The sequence below is a fragment of the Saccostrea cucullata genome, unplaced genomic scaffold (genome assembly GCF_032062105.1).
Source record: "Saccostrea cucullata isolate Sc308-1 unplaced genomic scaffold, CSIRO_AGI_Scuc_v1 ctg4, whole genome shotgun sequence".
Classification (NCBI taxonomy): Eukaryota; Metazoa; Mollusca; class Bivalvia; order Ostreida; family Ostreidae; genus Saccostrea; species Saccostrea cuccullata.
Window position 1 is genome coordinate 390947 of NW_026920828.1, and position 10079 is coordinate 401025.

Genomic DNA, 10079 nt, shown 5'->3' on the forward strand with positions numbered 1-10079 from the left:
CACCATATACTTGATATTAAGTACAGAACTTCCTGTACTGACTAGGGTATAGTCATTCCCTTGTTATCCTTGGGAACAAAAGAGCTAGAACATGTGGGCAAAATAACGAAGAAGAAGCTAAACTGCGACAGGGTAACAACACCAGGATGTAGTGAGGAGGCTGCCAAGCATGTATTGAGAGGGAATTTAGGAAACGGGACTGTGCTAAAGTGGAAAATGCATTCACTTAAACAAAAGGGAGCAAGAAAATGCATGGCCTGAAAAAAATGTTGATGACCAGAGAGCTACAGAGCTATCCATAGAAAAAAAAATTTTTAATGTGCACAAGTTGCTCTCAATTTTGGATTAAGTTCTCCAAATTCTTATCTCAACTGTACAAAAGCTTGTTTTCAAAACATTCCTTTGAGATCTCTATTTCTCTCGTTTTTGATATCTGACTGAATTATCTTAGTGTACATGTAAATATGGAAAATTTTGATTGTCTTAATTTAAGGTTCATGAGGGCTATAATCAGTAGTTAAAAAGTGTGTTTTGTTGTGGAAAAAGTAAAAGAATGAATTAGGGATGCACAGTAACATTTTGAGATGGCAGTTTGAAAAACACTGAAAAATAAATCAAAGAACAGGGCACTGTTGTGTGCAATAAATATTCATTTTTTGTAATGGGTGGCACTGTAGCTCTCTGGTCTGTCAATATCTTTTTTGGAGACCTACAGTTATGCAGCTAAAAATTGCACTGATATAAAGATAACAGGCATCAGCTTCATCATTTTGCACTTTCTATCATACTTTCTCTTGGACCCAACTGTAACGGAAGGAAATTGCCAGAAGCACACCTAATTTACCATTATTAAATAATTCTGATTTTGTGATTAGTGATAAATAGACAAAAACAGCAGGCAGCAAAAACTAATGACAACAAATTCCAATCTTTAACGATTTATTGGGATAAAACAAAATGTACATTGTACTCATCATATGGTTCTCTCAGAACTACTATGTTCACTTGTCTACTCATTCATGCAACGATTATTCAGTAATATAAATTTTAGATTTAATGAAATAATGAGGATGAATAAGTTTTCCAACACTTCAGCATTAGGTGGCAGTAGAATTGACCACAGTGGTCAGCATTAGGTGGCTGTAGACTTGACCACACTGGTCATTTCTGAGTCATTCTGGTCACAGGGACTGTCCTCCAAACACATAGCCTCAGTTTGTCTGTCTATCTGTCCGTCCATTTCTTCACTTGCTTCAAAAACGCTGTCATCTTCCTCAGTATTAAAGTACTTCTCTTCTTCATCCCGATCAAGTAGGTCAAGGTCATCATAATCAGCATTATGGTCCACTGAGCTAAAAATAGAAAAGTTTCACTGTATTTTTCAGTTTCAGAGGAGCAATTTTCTCACTTTTAATGAAATATTTGTACATGGGCATGGGACTTTTATAAAACGGTCAAACTTTGTATAGAAATTACAACAGAACAGATGCACAAGTCTAAGACAGTAGAAGAGCATGTAAAATAACAGAGAGAGATTGTGCATTGTTGATCTTAGAGTGACCGACCTGTAGTCAAAATGTCTGTCCTCTCCAGCCATAAACCTTTCCTTCATGATCCGAGTGAATTCTGCTCGTAAATCCTGTCTCTTTTCCTCGGATATCTCCTCTGTGTCATCCTCGATTTCTTCCTCTGAAGAAAAGAATTCAGTCTTACAGTACTGTAGGGTTATTGTAAATTCATCCCTCCTCTCTTTGATTTTCCTTTCATCTAATTGTACCAATTTATTAAATGATAATAGATTATATCTTTATATATCTTACATATGAGTATTACAGAGATAAGCTTCTATTATAGTACACCTGTACTGAAGAGAACATTACCTTCATCACTGGTGTCCTCTTCTTCCACTTGACATTCCTACATCATTTGTCAAAAATAAATATAAATACATCATTTATCATGTTTATACAATGTACTATGTTAGACTTCATTCAAAATTGGACATTGCCATTTTTTGCCTATGACGTCACATAATAGAAGCTTCTGGATAACATTTTTTTTTAAAAAATTTGATGACAGCTCACAGTACCTCTAGTTTAATTTCATGACAGCTACTTCACCTATAATAATAGAACACCCACCTCCCTTTCTTTTTCCATCTTGTACAGTTCCTTTTCCTCCATATTATCCATGTGTTTTAACAGAATGGTAGAGAATCGGAGATCAGACTTGTCAATCATTTTCTGAGCCTCCTCCTCCGTTATAAACTGACCAATCAGCTGTTCATACAGAAACGGATCTCGGTACTTCATCTCTTCCTCACTGAAATATTCACCATCGTGTTCCAACTTTTTCATCGCTTCATAGCGTCTGTTTTTCACTACATTTGTACAGAAATGTGCATTACAGTTTTTTCTAATTTCTCGTAAATAAAAGTTAACCTCATAATCATTTTTCCTCTCTCTGAAATAATCCATGTCCTCTAAAGAGAGATGCTGCCAGAACCTGGCCAGAAATGTGTTATCTCCCTTGTTTAAAATTTCCTCTGCTATCTGTAGCTTCTCTGTCTTGGTTAGATCAGACTCTCCTAGCTGCTGATGTTTAAAGTGAGCATTTGACTTAGCTACACGTTCCAGCATTCTCTCCTTAATGTTTCTCAGATCAGAATTCATTTCTGTATTCTCCATTTTGATGTCCTCCTCATTTGCCTTTGTTGTGGAAGGCTGGTCATGTGGATCCATTGTGATGGTAACCAGAATTTCAACTACCGGTAAAATGTTGCAGACATCTTCTACAACATCATTTGTCTTCTGGAAATTAAAAATCAAAACCACATTCAAATGTTAGAAAAAGCCAACTAAAATCAGAAGTAAACAAATTGAACTTGACCAGCCCCATTAGCCCGTGGTTTAGCTGCAGATCTGTAACGTTATGGGTTATGGTCAAAGACAAATATATAAAACCATTTTAAACGCTACAGATCTGCAGCTACCCGTGGTTTGACTATCATGCATCTATCAGGTCCAGCACAATACCCCGATAAAGGTATATAGCTTGATAAAGCTATATAGCTTTATCAAGGTATTTAAAATACCTTGATCAAGGTATTTTATTTAATGAAAATTCAAAAAAATTCTTTAAAAATTAAATACTGAAAGTCGAGTTCTGAGTTTTTGTCAGTGTGTCTACTCGAGCATGAAAAACACTCTGGTATAAAAAAGAAAGCATAAAATAGTGTCTCCTCACACGACACATTTTTATACTGATTTGTTTGTGTTTCAGTACTTTACATGCATGGGTAAATTTACTAACAACAACTCAGAACTCGACTTTCAGTAATTAATTTTTAAAGATTTTTTTTTGAATTTTCATTACATAAAATACCTTGATCAAGGTATTTTAAATACTAAATATTTCAAAGCTATATATCTTTTTATCAAGCTATATATACTGGTGTCTCATAATATCGCGGTACTTAATCCTTTTGCATAAAATGTGTTAATCCAATGTTTTACTTTAACTTTCATCAAATACTATCCATAAACCAATGTATGGCCTAACTTTTTAGTGTCAAATTATTACCCAAGCCCGCATCGTTTAATTTGTTGTCTATTTTTAAAACAGGAAGTCTTATTTACCTCCTAAATTGGAGAGTCTCATAGTATCGCGGTATAGGAAAACATGGAAACTTGTGGCTGACATGGACTTCAATTTTTATTTTTATATTTACGGTGTTATTCTTCATAAAAAATAAACATTTATACAAACTAAAGATTGTCTAAACATAAACATTATTATGGTTTTTACTAGGTTATAAAATCAATGATCTAAATATGATAACAACGGGAATGGAAATCTGTAAAATTACGTTTTATTTGAATAAAAAAATTACCGACGCATGTTCCATAATTTTTAATCGTCACAAACATTTACATTCGGACTACAAACAGATAGTATTATGACAGAAAGGATATGAGCTATGTATCTGAATTTTTGAAATAAACCGCGATACTATGGAACCCGCGATATAATGAGAAGCGAGTATACCTTTATCGGGGTATTGTGCTGGACCTGTCTATGTTGACACGCATATTCTATAAAACTTTGGTGAGACTATATGCCAAGGTCATATTGTGTACAAATTAATGCAAAAATTGTACCTAAAATCTTCTACCATGGTCATTCCATCTGTAAAACCATGGTCCTAAGGTTGTAAATAGTCAGGGTAGTAAAAAAAAAATAGAAAAAAATCTCTTTTCGTGTCAAAACCGGAAGTACATATTCGGAAACTAAAAAAGAAAGGAAAGAAAAAATCCGGAAAAGAGAATTCTGGTTTGGAATGGTTTTACTATTTCCTTGACGATAATAAACAATATGGCGGATAATCCAGACAAAATCTTGCCAACCGAGGATATTTCGAGTTCAAATACGGACATTGCTTTCCCTGACATGAGTTCAGCCGACGATATTGTTAGCAGGGCTCGAGAGGAAATCGAGAAAACAATGGAGAAAGCAATGGCGAGCCAACAGGGTGGACAAGAGTTTGAAGAAGTGATTGAATATGTTGAACCTATTCAGGATCCGTATGGAAAAGCCATAAAATATCTCGAACAACACGATATTTTACAACTTTTTCAGGTTTGTTCATTGCTAATAGCTGATTGAGTTGTACAAAGTTTCCCTAACATTCAACCTGTGTTAGCTAGGTCAGTTACATTAATTACACAATACCAGAAAACCTGCACCTAGTCCATTCATGGTCATGATTGAATTTAGGACCCTTGTAGCTGCAGATCTGCATTATGGTTTTATATATTTGTCTTTGACCATAACGCTACAGATCCTGTAATGCAAAAAAGGTGCAATTTTTGGTGCAATATTTTTTGTGCACATTTGGGGAGATTTTCTCCACTTTAATCAGCATCGGTCAATTAACTACCATTTCCCTAATTCTAGGAACATTATTTAACTAATCTGTATATTTTATCCATCTCCCAACCCTTCATAGTCGTCTCTACAAGTGATAAACTCGCTTGATGAAAATTATTTGTTAGATTGCTGAAAATTCACTTCAAGCAAGATTATTGCCTGTAGAGACAAAAATAAGTGGTTGGGAGGTGGATAAAATATACATATTGGCTACAGAATGTGTCTAAATTTTATAGGGAGTGAAAGGTAGTTGATTGACCAATGCTAGAAAGTGGAGAAATTCTCCCAAAAATTGCGCAAAAAATATTGCGTCATAAATTGCACCTTTTTAGGTCACCTGAGTCACTCAGGTGACCTATTGCTATCTGTTTTCGTCCGTCGTCGTCCGTCGTGTGTCTTGTATCGTGTGTCTTGTGTCGTGTGTTAACATTTGAACATTTTCAGCTTCTTCTCTGAAACCACACAACCAATTTCAACCAAATTTGGTATACAGCATCTATGGGTGAAGGGGAACAAAAATTGTGAATTTTATGGTCCCAACCCCCCTGGGGCCTGAGGGGTGGGGCCAAAACCACTAAAATTAATGAAATCTTTAAAAATCTTCTTTACTCCTGGACATCAAGCAGTCAAACTGTTAGCATGATTGTAATCAGCATTGAGTCCTCTACCAAAATTGTGAAATTGATGGCCCCAGGGTCAGGGTTCTAGTGCTAGGGCAGGGCTATATAGATTATATATTGAAAATGCATTATTTCTTTGAAAATCTTCTTCTCTGCTCCTGGGTGTTAAATAAACTAACTACGTACATAGATATGATGAGCAAGATTGCCTCTTCCAAAATTGTGAATTTTATGGCCCCAGGGTCAGGGGCTCTGTTGATTATATAGTGAAAATACATTAAATGTCTGAAAATCTTCTTCTCTGCTCCTGGGTATTAAATAAAATATATAAGTACATAGATACGATGAGCAAGAGTGCCTCTACCAAAATTTTGAATTTTTTGGCTCCAGGGTCAGGGGTTCTGGTGTTAGGGCGGAGCTCTAAGGATCATATAGTGAAAATGCATTAATTCTTTGAAAATCTTCTTCTCTGCTCCCGGGTATTAAATAAACTAACTTATACATAGTTATGATGAGCAAGAGTGCCTCTTTCAAAATTGTGAATTTTTTGGCCCCAGGGTCAGGGGTTCTGGTGTTAGGGCGGGGCTCTATTGATTACATCGTGAAAATACATTAAATCTTTGAAAATTTTCTTCTCTGCTCCTGAGTATTAAATAAACTAACTTAGTATATAGCTATAGTGAGCAAGAGTGCCTCAACCAAATTTGTGAATTTCATTGCCCCTGTATCAGGGGTTTTGCCAATTGGTGTAAGGGGGGGCTCTTTTGATTATATAGTGAAAATACATTTATGCTTTTAAAATCTTTTCCTTTGCTCCTGAGTATTATGCCAATGATCCAAGTATATATATTTATGATGTAGAAAGTTGCATCTAGCAAAATGGTTATTTTCATGCCCCCTGGGTCAGGGGTGGGGTGGGGGGTGGGGGGTACATAGATTGAAAATAAATTAACATTTTGAAATCTGCTTTTTAGTTATTAATCAACCATTTTATGATAAAATTTTCAAAATTTTGAAATATGTGGCCCCAGGGCCAGTGTTTCCTTTGGGATGGGGTGCACAACTGGTTTGAAGTGGAAGTCTATTTTCTCTTTGTTACTCTGTTCTGCCTCTGGGTATTAAGTAAATAGAGTAAGCATGCTAAGTTTATAATTATGATAAGCAACGGTGCACCTTTCAAAATTCTGAATTTCGTGGCATCTGGTTTAAAACACGAACCAAATTCAATTGTTGGAAAGTTGATACATGATACTCAGGTGACCTATAAGGCCCATGGGCCTCTTGTTTGCATTACGATCTCGGTCTGTAGCGTTATGGTCAAAGACAAATATATAAAACCATAATGCTAAAAGATCTGCAGCTTAATTAGGACCCTTGATGTTGTGAGGATGAGGAAATGTATTAGAAATAAAAAGATTTTTAAACTTTCAAATACTTATTTAAAAAAAAAAAAACTACACTTTGTTCAAATGAAGTCATTGGTAAAATTGAATTTACTCTATAATTATAGTCAAGTTTCCCTACCTTCAAATGAACATTTTTTTTTCATTTTAAATGCTTTACTATACATGTATCTTGTTTCTGTTTTAGGCTTTAACTGCAAATATAGTTTACTTTAAACCAGAGGATCCTCTTAGTTACATGATGAAAGAAATTGAAGTCATAAAAAAGGAGAAAGCTGCTGCAAAAGCAGAAAAGAAGTGAAACTTGTACAGCAAACTTTGTTTTTTACATATCTGGGAGGATTAAGTGAGTTGTAAACAAAGTGTTTTGTGCTTCAGATGAAAAAGGAATCAAAATTTACATCATTTATTTTGTGTCATGAAGCGCGATGAAATGTGTGCAATTTAATTCAAATCTTGTGTATAATCACAGATATACAACAACAATATGTTCATGTTCCACAAACTTTACTTGTTGTAAATTGCTTGCCACTTTACAGATTTTACAAATATAGTTTAGTTGTCCAGTTTTTAAAGACACTAGTGTTTCAGAACTTTTTAAAGGGTTCTAATTGTAAATCTTTTAATAATTTTGTTTTTGTAACAAATTTTGAGATTATGATCATCAAATTGAAATGGCATTCTTACTATCAAGTATTAAGATGTAAAATATAGAAACTTATTTACACATATTAAATATATTATATTTGTGGTTGTGTTATGTGCCAAACTTGTTAAATAGACTTAGAAGTAACTTAATTTCTGTTACAGCATTTCTTTTAAAATCATAATATAAAAAAATGGAATACTTGTATTTCTAATTGTAAAATGATTTAGCCTATGGTTGATGTAATTATATACTGAGTATGTATATATGTATAAATATTGTAATTGACTTTTGATTATAAAATAAAAATCAACTTGTTGTATGGTTACTTTGATTGATTTATAAAACATTTTTCTGCATTGACCTCAACCAAAGATTTGAACTACCACCACATCGGTTTCACAAAGAAAAATGTATAGGTTTACATTTTGTGAAAATAAGTGTGCTGTATAAAAGCTTGCTAAAATGTAAGGGTACCCAATCTATGCTATCTCCCTCCTCCACCCAAGACCCAACACAATTCTTATGAATTTCACTTAAATAGCATATGCATGGAATCTTTTCACTACTACATTTTCTTCCTAAAATACTACATTACCCTTATACTTCACCCTTACTCTCACGAAAAGTGGGGCCCAAATGGCCTTTCAATAAACATTTTCAATAGTAAAAAGTTATGTTTGGAAAAAAGGGGGCATGCCCCCCCCCCCCCACACACACACACACCATCCCCACATCCCTCTTGCTACGTGGCTGCTTTAGAATGAACCTCCTCCCCCAAAAAATTAACCTAGTCACTCGTCCAGAAAATACTGTTCATCCGAAGCAAACTTGGTAGTATGTATTCTTAGACTGGTCAATTATTTAGAAATAAGACCTGTTCCAAAGCTTTAACTTGCTCCTAAAACGCTAGCTAGCTCCAAAATAGTACACTGATTATTCTTTGGCTGAAAATGCAGATCTGAAACCTTGGCTGAAAATGATGATTGCATCTACAGTTACTTGTACAGATTATACATCAGATACATGCATGTATTTACTAGTATATGTGTGTATGTTTATTTGTGTGTATGTAGCCTTTCTTTCAGAACTTTCTATCTTATCATTGTAAAAAAAAACAACAAAAAACAAAAAAAAAAAAAAAAAAACGTGTATGTCTTGTCACAACGCAAAATGCATTAAACTGAGATTATTGCATTTTGCGTTATTACATTTTGCGTCAAAATCAACGTAGAATGTAATAACACAAAATGTAACAGCACACTTTTTAGCATTATTACATTTTGCGTTATTACATTTTGCTTCGAGATCAACGCAAAATGTAAAAACGCAATATGTAATTACACGATTCTTGGATTATTACATTTTGTGTTGTTACATTTTGCGTCGAGGTTAAGCAAAAGGCAAGAACGCAAAATGTTATAAAACACTTTTTTGTCAATCAGCTTGAGTATAATTTTCAATTGAATAGTGGGCGATGAAAATAAATGTACACAAAGTAAACCAAAAGGGAAAATATACACAGATGCTTTTTAAATAGATTTATTTTATAATCTATTGATTTCATTAGGTACTTGTATTAAATATTCAAATCAATGGTGCATGTTGCATTTTAGACCATAATTTTACTGGTAGGTATAAATATATATCGGTGAGGGAGTTTATAAACAATTTGGATGCCATATACATGTATACTATTTGAATACTCTCTCTCTCTTTCTCTCTCTCTCTCTCCAATAATAAAATGGGTTGGTTCTCCTGCCCATTCTCGCTACCGAGACACACATTATACACTTTTACTTTGCTAACCAATGTGCACATGCCAAAGAACAATCAAGAGCTGTAAATTGACCTATGAAAATCTTTGATCAAAAATGTTATGATCAGAAATTAAATAAGACTGATTTATAAAACGGCAGTGTCAATCAAAGTTAGATTAATGTTTCATAATAAAAATGTATCCAATAAAATTGTTACTATTCTGTAAAGTGTATTTCCCATAATTAAACATTTAAATCAATTTTATGATGTTTTGTGTTTAACACAACCCCAAAAATTAACTAGATTTTGTTTTATTACATATTGATTTATTACATTTTCTTCAACGCAAAAATTAATTTACGCAAAATGTAACAACGAAAAAGTACGTTATTATACCCCCCGCTCGAAAAGTGGGAGGGTATAAAGTCACGGTAATCGATATGTCCGTCTGTCCGTCCGTCAAGCTGTCGATCCGTCTGTTACGCTTTGGGGTACCCATCTCTTATCTGCAACTTCTCTCATACCACTGAATGAAATTTGGTGAAACTTTCTCAGAATCTTTATTACATATTGTCATTATGACCTCCTATTTTACTTTTTGATCCGACACATATTTTGGGTTTCCCACAGCAAAACATGGACATTGCCATTATATTCATATGGGAGGCGAAGGGGGGGGGGGGGGGCGGGGCTCATTGCTCACAGTACCTCTAGTTTTTC

At 34.3% G+C, this 10079-nt stretch overlaps 2 protein-coding genes across 2 annotated transcripts; one reads left to right on the forward strand and one right to left on the reverse strand.

Moving 5' to 3' along the window:
* Nucleotides 1–922: 922 nt before the first annotated feature.
* Nucleotides 923–4285, reverse strand: LOC134258399 (coiled-coil domain-containing protein 97-like). The gene is made up of 5 exons (XM_062740934.1): nucleotides 4161–4285; nucleotides 2142–2810; nucleotides 1881–1917; nucleotides 1566–1689; nucleotides 923–1352 (listed from the first exon to the last, which is right to left on the reverse strand). The coding sequence occupies exons 2-5, from the start codon at nucleotides 2739–2741 to the stop codon at nucleotides 1133–1135; spliced, it is 981 nt and encodes a 326-aa protein (XP_062596918.1). The 5' UTR covers nucleotides 2742–2810; nucleotides 4161–4285; the 3' UTR covers nucleotides 923–1132.
* Nucleotides 4286–4347: 62 nt separating this feature from the next.
* LOC134258400 (testis-specific expressed protein 55-like) lies at nucleotides 4348–7794 on the forward strand. The gene is made up of 2 exons (XM_062740935.1): nucleotides 4348–4638; nucleotides 7140–7794. Exons 1-2 carry the CDS (start codon nucleotides 4375–4377, stop codon nucleotides 7251–7253), a joined length of 378 nt encoding a protein of 125 aa, XP_062596919.1. The 5' UTR covers nucleotides 4348–4374; the 3' UTR covers nucleotides 7254–7794.
* The last annotated feature ends 2285 nt before the right edge of the window (nucleotides 7795–10079 follow it).

What these genes read in the sequence shown, in the direction of transcription:
- LOC134258400 (XM_062740935.1), top strand. Translation starts at nt 4,375, where the DNA reads ATGGCGGATAATCCAGACAAAATCTTGCCAACCGAGGATATTTCGAGT. An exon ending in ATATTTTACAACTTTTTCAG is followed by an intron (nt 4,639 to 7,139) that starts GTTTGTTCATTG and finishes TTTCTGTTTTAG; the next exon opens with GCTTTAACTGCAAATATAGT.
- LOC134258399 (XM_062740934.1), bottom strand. Translation starts at nt 2,741, where the DNA reads ATGGATCCACATGACCAGCCTTCCACAACAAAGGCAAATGAGGAGGAC. An exon ending in AGATGGAAAAAGAAAGGGAG is followed by an intron (nt 1,918 to 2,141) that starts GTGGGTGTTCTA and finishes CAAATGATGTAG; the next exon opens with GAATGTCAAGTGGAAGAAGA. An exon ending in GACAGACATTTTGACTACAG is followed by an intron (nt 1,353 to 1,565) that starts GTCGGTCACTCT and finishes TTCTATTTTTAG; the next exon opens with CTCAGTGGACCATAATGCTG.